At 35.1% G+C, this 12000-nt stretch overlaps 1 protein-coding gene across 2 annotated transcripts in view; it reads left to right on the top strand.

Moving 5' to 3' along the window:
• The window catches only part of CERKL (CERK like autophagy regulator), a 58044-nt gene that overhangs the window by 37981 nt on the left and 8063 nt on the right, over positions 1 to 12000 (top strand). For both annotated transcript variants that reach the window (XM_074911012.1, XM_074911013.1), the window contains 3 exons: positions 1429 to 1492; positions 5235 to 5377; positions 11464 to 11538. In XM_074911012.1, coding sequence (XP_074767113.1) covers positions 1429 to 1492; positions 5235 to 5377; positions 11464 to 11538 — 282 coding nt within the window. The remainder of the gene's footprint in view (positions 1 to 1428; positions 1493 to 5234; positions 5378 to 11463; positions 11539 to 12000) is intronic.

The raw sequence follows: 12000 nt of genomic DNA, 5'->3' as shown, positions 1-12000 counted from the left end.
GAACCTTTCTGCATTTTCGTATATTGTGGTTTTATCAGTCACTTTTTTCACAATCTACAAATAATGATAAAGTGATAGGTCCCATTGGTAAAAGCAAAATTGAGTATGACAGCTTAAATATTGTGCTTTGATCTTCCAGAAGAATTTCTGCATGAAAGTAAATTCCGTAAATAATTCCCCAGAGCTAGTACAGTGGTAGGTATTTCTGTAGCAAAAATATAATTCTCTGCCTTTGATATAATCAAAATAACTCTAGCTTTTAATTAAGAATTTCTGAAGCACCAAGCGCTAGAACTTTGCTAATACTGGTTGGGAGATTTTGAAGCTATATGCTGATATACAGTTCCTTAGTGTGCAGTGAACAAGTTTTATCACTTTGATTTTTTTTTTTTTTTAATAGTTATACACACATTCTTATGTGTGCATATATATATAGGGGGAGAGAAAGAGAGGCATTTGCAGTTCTTGTAAGCAGCATTTCAATAGTCTGTAGAAATACTGTTTTAACAGGTACAGATACGGAATGATTGTTTTAGACACCAAGACTAATAATTTTAACAGTGTTTAGAAACACTGGAGAAAAGCCTTGAACTGTGCTAGCACCAGGGACAGACAAGCATGAAACATTAATGTAATTTTGCATATAATGATGCACATTCTTACACAAAAAATCCATCTGCAAGTGTCATGTCAGTCAGCAAAAATCTTTGATGGGTGGCTGCAGCTGGGCTGTCTCTTCTGGCAAAGCTGGCCTAGAAAATGCTAAATGTAGTTATGATGCTTTGTGCCATCTGTAGTATGCCAGTTTATCCTGTCTTCACTGGCATTTACAGTACTATATAGGGTATCAGCAAACACAGAGACATCAATGTAGAGTGACAGATTCGTTTCCTCCAGAGGCTATGAACTCTGGTGTATACTCGTGCCACCTTCCTCTGCGTGTTATATTCTGTTGTCACTGGTATTTGGCCTTGATTTCATACTTCTGTGTTTAACTCCTCATATTTTTGATTTAGCAATTTGCATATCCTAACACAAAGGCAATTAAATTTGATTGATACTGAAATAATTCAGTCTTAACTGAGGATATGCTTACATTTTCCTGAAGTTTACCAACTGTGTCAATGCTAAAACTTCTATATTGATGCAACAAACATCTTCTCTAATTCTCTGAATTTAATGCACTAAATAACCATGTGTCTGATTGCAGCTGAGTTTTAATGTCTTGCCTTTTTAGCTAGCATAACTGTAAAACATCTCTTATTTTTAATGCATTTAATGATTTTAAAAAAATCCATCTGAACAGAGTTACTGTATGTTCCTTATGTTAGAAGGGCAAAAAATTTTAAAACTCTTTAAATTGTCTAATCTTCTGATAAGTAAATTAAATTATCTAATCTTATAGTTAAATAATGTTGTTTTTCACAGTAACTGAATATGAAGGACATGCTCTCTCAGTACTTAAAGAATGTGAACTCCAGGCATTTGATGGGTAAGTTGGTTAGTGACAGTGAATGTTAGTAAACCTCCTCGCATTAGTTTTTATTTGTATTCCATCCAGAACTCTGCTAGTAGGTGTTACTCTGTTTCACATATATATTAAGCCTGAGAAAATAATTTCCCATTTGATGCTTTGTTTTTGATTACTTACTGGCAATAGGTATGTATTTTAGATTCATAAATAATAGTAAATAACATAAAAACTTTCCTAAATATGTTTCATGAAAGCTTTAGTCTCTGTATTTGCAAGGGTGTCACGAGTGCCTTGTATTTTACTCTTTCTCTGTGTCTGTTCAAATGGATCTGGAGGAGAATGTTTTATCTAAAAGTAACTTGAATGTTTTTCCATTAGGAAAAAAAAATAAAATTCAAACTTACTTCAAGTCAAGATTGAAAATGTTTGTTCAGTCATTTTTAAAGACCTTGCTACGTGGATTAATCTTGCAATCTTTTTACATTAATCATTCAGTAACAAAGTTCCATAATATATAAGAATAGTCTTGCATAATGTGAAAATCTTACAACTCTTATGGGGATACGCAGTAAGCCATACAAGGAGGCTGAAATAGTGTTTTGTAGTCTAATCAATTTCTATTGGTTCTAGGAATTCACAGAGTTAGGTAAGAAAATATATCTGAAAATGTATATATGTATTCCAAATTGTGAGAAAAATTTCTTTCCAATTAAGACATGCCTCTTAGGGTGCTAGCTTGGGGAACCAGTTTGTCCTGGGAAGCAGATATGAAGACAGAGAAGAAAAAGCCTGGGTTGTATCTTCTTGCGCAAACCCCTTGTACTCAGTCGTATTTGTGTTGTTTCATCTTTGATCATTGGGTAGAGTCACTGTAGTACTTCCCCTGTAAGATTTCTCTCCGGTAGCCAGAACTAACAAACAGGAACAGAAGAAGCTGGAAGAAAATAACCCTTAAGTCAATATGATGCTAGGATTTCTGAGGTGAGAGGATCTGTGTCCTTTCTTAAGTTATCTGTGTAAGTGTTGGGGTTTTTTTTCTTCATGTGGAAATTAAGTAGCTTTTATTATCAGAGGTTATGAGCAAACATGACATTTCTGAAGCATTTGAAGAATGAGTTTTATAACTTCTCAGATAGCCTGGCCTCCATCTATGTACTCATTCAATAAACCACAATACAGAAAACATCCTATTAAAGAGCTAACCTGGGATACTTTTTGATACGAGATCATAGGGAAGGTGAGTTGCAAGGGTAATTCTTTATACTGATGTACCTAGAGATATTTTTAACTGCTATTTTCAAGTAAAATCTACAGAGACTGATAGGATAAGGTCAGCATTCATATTATGCTTAAGGATTGATTCTTTGAAAGAGAAAGCTACAAAACATCAGTTGTGTCTCTCCATTATCTTTAGAGTTATTCTTAAGAACAGGAAGAGAATATGTGAAATTAGGATTTTCTTTTTCAAATTGTTTAAAGGTTTATGGTATACTTTTGATTATGTTCCTGTGAAGTCATTTGTGACTTCCCCGTTGCTGTCTAGCCTGAGAAATTTTGCTATAGATATAAATATATTATAGGCTACCCAAACCACCTCAGTGTTTCCCAAATAAAATTTTGATGACAATTTTGGTTTATTGAAAATTAAGCCAGAAAACGTATGGGGTCTGGTTTGAATTGAAAATTAACTCCACAACAGCGAAATTGTCCTACTGACAAAACGCTTTTAGCAATTCTAGCAGCCACCTGACATAACGTCTTTTCATTATTTCCATCAAATCTTGAGAAGTTTTACTTGTTAATTGAGCAGCATAGCTTGTGACTTGGCAGGCTTCGGTTCTTTCCTGTTTTGCCCTGGCTTCCTGTCCAAATTTGTTCAAGTCAGATACTGTATCTGCCGCTTAGCTCCCTGTTTAGAAAATAGGATAACACTTCTGCCCCTCCTTTTAGATGTGGAAGGCACTGTACGTGGTGGTAAGAGGTAAGGTAGTTTTTATGCTGTTTCTACATGGCAGCGTTCACGTAGACCTGATGTGCCTTGCCCAAGCTCGGAAGCAACTGGAGATGAGTTAGGTGTGGACTGAAGGCCATGCCTGCATGCATTAGTCTTCTACTCCAACTCAGCTCATGCTTTTCAAGTGTTGCCTATGTCAGATTGACTGAAAGCTTAATTCAAGTAAAACTGTATAAAAGGCAAGACACAACAGGTTTTTATTCTTTACAGTAGGTAAGCAGTATAGCAACATAAAATTGCTGAGCTGTAATTTCTAAGAGAGTTATGGTTCCCTACATGTTAAGCAGCATATGAAGGAAATTGAGGTTTATGATTTGCAGTAGTAAATTTATATTTACTAGTAAGTAGGAAGTTTGTATCTCGGTGCTTTCTGTAAGCAATACTGCTATGTTTTAATTCTTTGTCAAAGCTGTTTGTTTCTATATATAATTTCTTTTGTCTGATTTTTCCAGGTCCCACTCTGTTTTGCAAAATCCTAGGCATATGTCACGTATCTCATATACTCCACCTTTTTTGCTGTACAATTTATTTTTTTTCCTTACCGAGACTGAAAATGTAGGTACTTTGCCAACTCGGCAGTGTGCTTTTTCTTCCCCACCTTGGGGCCAAGCCTTGGTGACAAATAGAGAGTGCATTTTTGATGCTGCTATCTCAGCTGCATTTTCTTGTTTGCACAGTGACAGAAATACATAATATACATGCATGTATTTCTTCTCTAATCGGGAGCCTAAGGTATTATGGATATTGTTTAGACTAGCCTGGGTTAGTCAGGCTTTAGTAAACTGTTGTTTAAGAAACGTGTCTGATGGTTAGACAGAAGTTTCTTCCTCTAAGAAACCTTCTTCAAGGTCTTAGTCAAATCTGTTTGCTCAAGACTTTCTACTCCTTATGTGTAGCAGGTTCTTGCTGATTAACTTTGGAATCCCTGATCCCTGACATATAGATATATGAAAAAATATTTTAAGTGCCTCCTAAAGTAAATCTGACATTTACATTGTAAATGCTTAGAGTGTACTATTAGTATTTTTATCATTAAAATGTGTTTATCTTAAAACCTTTTAGCTTTCAAACATTAGTAATTTGGAGAATCATTTTAATAGTTAGTTAAATAAACAAAAACAGAGAAAAAAAAAAAATCGTTGCTGTAACAGAGCTTTTACAAACACATGCATTCCTCTCTATAGCCACAGCAGGTGGGAGTTTAATTACATGCTCCAGAAGCAGTGATTAAGTACCTTCATGCAAAGGATTGCTGGCACTAGGGTTTTATACCTTACTAAATCCCTCAACTGCCCGCATAGTGTGTGGAATTAGCTGTTTTCACGTATTTTTATTGTAATATTTGATGAGTTGTTGTTATAAGGGCAATTAAAAAGCTTTGGAATGCTTGTGTGGGTCAGCATTGAAAGATTTAAAGAACTTTTCCACTGAGGCACTTGAGCATGTGCTTAACCCTTCCATCTGATCAGTTCACGTGTGTAACGTGTGATAAGGTAAGAAGGACTTTCTAAGTTGTTAAATATATTTACTTCTGCTCAGATAGAAGGAAGCAGAAATAGGGATGTTTGTATCTTGTTAACATTCACAAATCTGACAGTGAAGCCCTAGCATGTTCTTAAAGAAAGACTGGGGATTAGCTATTTGAGATGTCATTATGTATATGGTGTGTGGTAGCTGCCTTCCACTAGTTTGCTCAGCTATGGAAGAGTTTAATCTGAACTGTTTAGCATTTTTGTTTTGTAATAGGGTAGTTTGTGTCGGTGGAGACGGATCTGTCAGCGAAGTTGCTCATGGTCTACTACTTAAAGCCCAGATAGATGCTGGAAAAGACATAGACTATATACCAACGCCTGTCAGAGCACCAGTTCCTCTTGGAGTAATACCAGCAGGTGAGACTAAAAGGTACTGTTACATTTTATAAGTCATCTGTTTTAAATCCCTCTGGCATCTTTTACAGTTTTGGCTACTAAAGGCAGTTCTTGGTGCTAAAGGTTCAGTTACTTAAGGGAGCTATTGAATAAATGTCCTAAATTAGTGATTTAGATTGATTACAAATGACTAGATTTTAAATCATTATGATAATTTATAGTAATGGCACAGATGAGCTCTTTGCCTAAAGGAAGATGCTCAGGAAGAAGAAAACTAAAATAATTTTCAGCTAATCCATGCAAAAACAAGGCTTGTCCTTATTTGCTGCCACAAATGATACCAAATGAAAATTGTTTTCTAGAATTTCCGTAATATAAGCCATGCTGGTTTGCTTCTCTCTCTCTAGCTTTCTTGGCAGGATTCTCAGTTGGATTCATGCTTAAGGTCTATTTTTAAATAGTGTCCCAGGAAAACATTTTGTGGATTATATTAAAAAAAATAAAATATTGTGCACACAAAACTCCTTCTCTCTCCTTTTACTTCTACAGACCTGAAAATGTAGGTGTCTGTCTTGATAAATCCTCTTACTTCTTTATTAACTTGTACTTGCATCTTGTGGCGTGTTTTGTTTGTTTGCTTTGGGGAGTGTGTGTGTCCCTCTCCTCCCAGTTTTTGTATTTGCCTATCTCAGAGTATAGCTTGGGCCAGACAGGGAGGCTTAGCTAGAATTAGTACAGCATGGTTGAATCTGGATTGGTATATGAATCACTTCTCTTTAAAAGAGGGATATTTTTGCATTGACACTGCCCTCTATTATGGATATGACTACTTGATGTAATTTCTCAGATTTTTTTAACTAGTAAGTACCTCCTGCATCTAGGTAAAGGGCAAAACGTTGATTTTGGTTTTCTACCAAAAAAAAAGGAGCAAGTTGCTGCCAAACTGAGCAAGCAGGTTTTAAGTGCTCTGACTTGCTTTGCACTTCTAAAAGTAGCATCAAGACAGGGACTAGTTGCTTGTAAAAATGCAAGATCACACTAGCTTTTTTCCAAGTTAAAAAAAAAAAACCTTGGAAGTGTGTTGTTAAAAGATACAATAACATCGAAGAGATGAAACGTATGAATTTTAGTACAGCAGTTGGACCATCACTTGTCAGTCCAGTTGCTGTGAATATCTTGATGGTGTTGAGATGGACTTGCTGCAGCACTTGACTCCATGCTGTCTGGGCATGCTTGGGTCACTGTGCTTCATCATTAGTGCTTGCTCTCTTTGGTTTAAGACAAATACGTCACGATCAAAAGGGATTTGTAAACCCAAAAGAATCCTGTACGGCTTGTTAGACAGAATGCCATAGACTGTTAAAAGATGGTGAGAACAATTTATAGAATGATAGTGTGAGAAACTCCTTAATACGTTCTTATAAATAATCTTTAGCTTATTTTATTTCCATATTATTGATACTTCAAAAAGCAGTTGGTTAGGAAACAGGTAAGTACGATGCTACATGAAGGTGGAACTCAAGGGTCAATGTAATTCCCCCCCTCCCCATCCCCTCAGAAGTCCGTTGTACCAAATTATTAGGATTCTCCAGCTGAGTAAAAATAGAAACTGTATTACAGGATAGCATTATCTGAGTGGTTCAAAAATCTGGTTTTAGCCTCTATTATAAGTAGTTAAGACAGCGTTTTGAAGTTTCAGCCAACTTGATGGGAAGGAGCTGCTCTTGAAGCAGTTTACCTCCTGAAGAGAAAGGTCCAGAGGGGAGTGTGTTTTCACTAAATACTCTACTGAGCTGCCTTATTCTGGTCCAAATCAAATGGATGAGATGTGGGGAAGCCTGCAGTTGTACTGCTGGCCATTAGCAAGAGTGTTTGTTGCTATGGGAACTACTGCTAAGAAACTGTACGGAGGGGGAATGAGAGAGAGGGGAGGGGGAACTGGAAGGACATTAAAAAAGCTATCCAGTTGTTACAGAACAAGAGACGATCTATATCTGATGGCTGTAAACCTTTTGGTCCTCAACGGTTCATTTAAATAAATTCATAATTTCCAATTAATTCAGAAAATAAAATATTACTGAGGGACTGTTAATTTCTGTGGTATTTCAGGCAAAGACCCAAAATGTTGGTGCAGTTTTCATCAGAATTTTAGCTATGCTTGACTAGGAAGTCATTACATCACATTTATCTGTTTGGATGGGGGAGACATTAACAGCCTTATGAATATTCATGTTGTCTGGTTAATTAAGTTAATTGTACTGCAGAAGTGCTTGCACTTCCAAGGACAATTTTTTTCTCTACAATTTCTGTTTGGTGCCTTCATCAGTCATGCTTTACATGATCTGCAGATACTTTGTCCTTACTGTGATGCTTTTGCACATTGCATAGGAAGGAGGTCATAGGAAGTTGGTTGTAATGTCAGAAAAATAGGTTAATATTTTGAACAGAATTATATTTTTAGAATAATAAAATCATTTTTGTGTCTCTTTAAAAAAATGCTGGTGACGGAGATGCTGGGGTTGTATGGATGAAACCTTTTTACATTAAATTGAGTAATTGGAGCAAGATCTGAAAATGTGACTGTTACGTTAGTAATCTGTGAGGGGTGCAAGCCCATATATGAGCATCAAAGAAGATTGTTAGTCTCTGAAGTAATATGATAGTGTTCAGGGGAACCATCTTGTTATTGGTAAATAATATTCTGAGTTTACATAGGGGAGAAAAAGATGACTTGAGAAGATGAATAATGGCATTAAACCCATTATTACTGAATCGCTGCTTAAATCAGCAAAGCTTGTATTATAAAGTTTTTTGTACAATAGCTTTCATATTTTTCGCTCTTTTTATAAGCTTTTTGTGGCACCCTGCTTGTCTAGGACTTACGTAATGAGACACATTAATCAGTCATCGTTGGGATCACAGTGCTGTTAGGCATGTATTAAAAAGTTTGGTTTTTTTTAGAGGTGGTGGCACTTGCTACTCCCAAACTGCACTTGGTTTAGATCTTCAACTTGTGGAAGGGTGGATGGGGTACTTAACGTTTTTGAACACAGACAGAACTTGTTTTATTTTCCCAGGAGTCATGAAAGGGTGGAGTTTTGCCTTGTTTACTTCTGCAAATGTTAACGAGAAAGATGCAATTACTTGTGCCTATCCTGTTCAGTAGGAATGAGATTTAACTCTCATTGAAGTCATTATGAAGATTGGTATTGACTTCAACCACGGTCATTTATTATCTTGCTGCCATCTGTATTGATAAATTGCTCTTACTTAAGTGAGGAATCTCAGTTTTAAGACCTACCAAGCCTGATCTTCAGAAGTATACTCCACCTTGTGCTCTTTTAATAGCTTGATCTTCAGTGATAAGGAAGGATATATTTTTTTCAGAATAACAGCTTCCCTGTTGTCATTTTACAGGAAATAAACATGATTTGCATGACTTGTAATGATCTGCTGCTTGTGTGTGTGATTTCCTTTGTTCTGGAACCCATAAAAGTTGATAAGAGTTGATAAGACTGAATGAAATAAGACTGAAGGAAATATTTGAGTATTTTTGAGCCACTTGTTTAGCTAGATTCTCTGGTTAAGCAGAATTAGTTGGATCTAGAGGTTAAATCTCATAAGGCATTCAAACATAAAATGGTATTGGGCATGTACTTCTATTATCCTGTGAAGAATTGCTTTTTAGGTCAAACCTAAATTTTTTGTCCCCAAATTTTCCTTAGAAGTGTATTTTGTGTTTACTTAGTATGAAAAATAGTGAGTTTTTCTAGAGCTACAATTTTGCCTTTTCTCTTTTATGGGTATTGTGCAGAAAGGAAAGTACAAATTACTTTTGGTTGTTAGATATGAATTGGATATAAATTATTGAAATGTCAATATTTTTAATAAACTGGACTTCCTCTTAGTGTATCTAGAGACACTTTCTTTTAGAAGAAAAAAGCAAAACCTTACATTTAGCTTTTGAAGTCGTCAGTTTATTCTTCTTTCAAAGTATTTCAGAATCCCAGTCTGATGGATTTATTTAAACATTGCTTTTTTTTTAGAAAAAGGAGAAAGAAATTAATAGTATAGTAACCTATAAAATTCTGAGAAAAATGTGAATGGAATTACATTTCTTCTTGAATTGTTCAAAGAATAAAACTGTATACAACTTTATTTCTTCCATGTACCACTGGAGATGTAAACTTCAAAGAATATTTTGTATCTATTATCTTAATAGATGTACCTTACCTATTTCCTTCACAGAGTAGGAACCCTGAGAGCTTTTCCCTCTGGCATTATGAAGGCTTTCCATGAGGATCTGAATATTCTGAATTACTTTCAGAGACTAAGGTGCTCTAAGGATATAACAGGTGGTCTGTAAGATACTAATACAATTCAGTTATTTTACAAATTCTTATTCAGAGAAATTATTGAAAAAAATTTGAAGCATATACTCCCGAATCAGATGCCTTTAGTGCTTTGTAGTTAGGTACATCAATCTTTCCAAATTTAGTATTTTTTTCTACCACTAATGTGACATCAAAGATTGCAGAGTTTTGGGATGAACATAATTTTTCAGTCTGGTACATGGTGGTTTTAAAGTGCTTATTTAAATGTTGAGCCCCTCTTGTTTGAAATGTGGTAGACTTTCCTTTTCCTCTCTTCTCTCTTCCACTCTTGAAAGACAAGTTTAAATGCTTCCATAAAACTTAAGGCAAATTTAGCATCCAGAATTGTCTATTGCTGCTGTAAAATATTAAATTATTCAGGCAACGAGAAAATTGTTTGAAAATATAAGTGAACTCATTCCTTTATGGAATGTTAGGTTCTAAATTGTTATTTTGTAATTCTTGTTATTTTAATTAATCTTTTATCGAATTATTCATCCCTTAATCAGTGTTATGAAGAAGCTCAATATTCTGCCTACTTGATGACAGACCCTGGTTCTTTATTTTTGCTGAAATGAATTCTGTGCCTCTCCTGCTCGGCTAAGAAACGCCAGAGATGTGATCAATCAGAAAAATCAACTTGAAATTCTGTTACATACCCATTTAGTAAAGACACAATCATTCCTTGTTCGGGATTTTAAAAATAAATTGATATTTAAAAGTCAGCCGATACACAGTATTCTATGTCCTATACATTAAAGCAGAAAGGCAAGATTTATGTATATCCGTTTCTAACACAGGTAAAGTGACTCAACATATCAATCACTGCCAAACGTGGGCCTCCAAAACCATAATTATTTCTTTCATGAACTGATAGTTTTCCACTCTCTCTTCCTACTCCATGCTGACATTGCAGTTCTTCACCTTTTTTTTTTTTTTTTTTTTGTATTTACCAGCTGATTTACTACTCATTCCCTTATTTCAAAATAAATTAATCTCTCCTGTCCAGTGGCTAGTAATGCAACTGGGCTGACAATGTCCAGGAAATGACAAAGAGAAGTTAAAAGGGTCAATTTTAATACACTGAATGCAAATCAACAATTTGTCAGATGCACATCAAATTCTACATTATCTCTGGTTTTCAGTCATTAATGTGTTCTTATATGTAAAGCTAACATGCAATAATTAATTTTATTCACTATTGCTTCTAAGAATCTAAAATGTAGCCTGCAAGAGGCACAATAGCTTAGACTAGATCTAGTAGAATTTTGTCTGGGAAATGTATAGTTTTACACTGGTTGGGTATTTTATTATTTTCCCAACCTAAAATCATTCCGCAAATATATCTTATTAGATAATCTGCCTTCTAGTACAGTTCCTCAGTACAGTACTTAGGTATAGAAGTGATTTTTAAGGAGATGGTTTAAAAAAAACAAAAGGGGTGTGTGTTTTTGTGAAGCTTTTTTTTTTTTTTTTTTCTCCCTCCCTTTTGGTTTTTATGGCACTTATAAATGAATTTGTAGAGAAGATTTTTATAGACCTCTGGAAGTTTTAATTGTTTGAATTTGTACTATTCAGCATTTCTGCTGTTACCAAGACTAAGTAATTTGTGGGGAGGCTTTTTTTTTTTTTAATTCAGTAAATGTCTCGGTGTCTTCATTCAAAAAAAATATTATATGTATTTTTTTCTTGTTATTCTGTATCTCTTACAAGCATTTGTGTTCACCTTTACAGGTACTACAAATATTTTGGCCTATACTCTCTATGGTATTAAGCACGCAGTGACTGCGACGTTGCACATTATAATGGGTAAATATTTTTATATACATTAACAGATTTTTAAATACTAAAGCAGCATTTAGAGCTTGCCGTAACCACTTGTTTAATAAAGGCATAGTATTATGCTCTATTACTCTAAACTACGTTGTAAGACTTTTAAACCCAAATGATTCTTTCCTGATTTATAGCATACTGGAAAGGTTATGATTCTTCGAGTATAGTTCAGTAGCAAAGGTTGCGGACCTCATCTTCTGATAACTAAAATCTGCCATGGAATAATGTCTGATTTTGGCATTCATGCCCTGTTACTGATGTTATTTTAACACAAGAAGTACCCTTTTCCAGACCTGATTGTGTGAATAGTGTCACTCTGTGTGTGTGTGTTATGCCATGATTGGCTGCCTAATCACTTGATTATTTTAAAATGCCTGCCGAAGACAATAGGAAATACACCATACTTCCAGTTTGAGGAAGTGGTTAGGATTGGACTTT

This window comes from Athene noctua, chromosome 7 (genome assembly GCF_965140245.1).
Source record: "Athene noctua chromosome 7, bAthNoc1.hap1.1, whole genome shotgun sequence".
Lineage (NCBI taxonomy): Eukaryota > Metazoa > Chordata > Aves > Strigiformes > Strigidae > Athene > Athene noctua.
The sequence above is the reverse complement of the archived record's forward strand: the minus strand, read 5'-3'. Positions and strand labels throughout refer to the sequence as shown.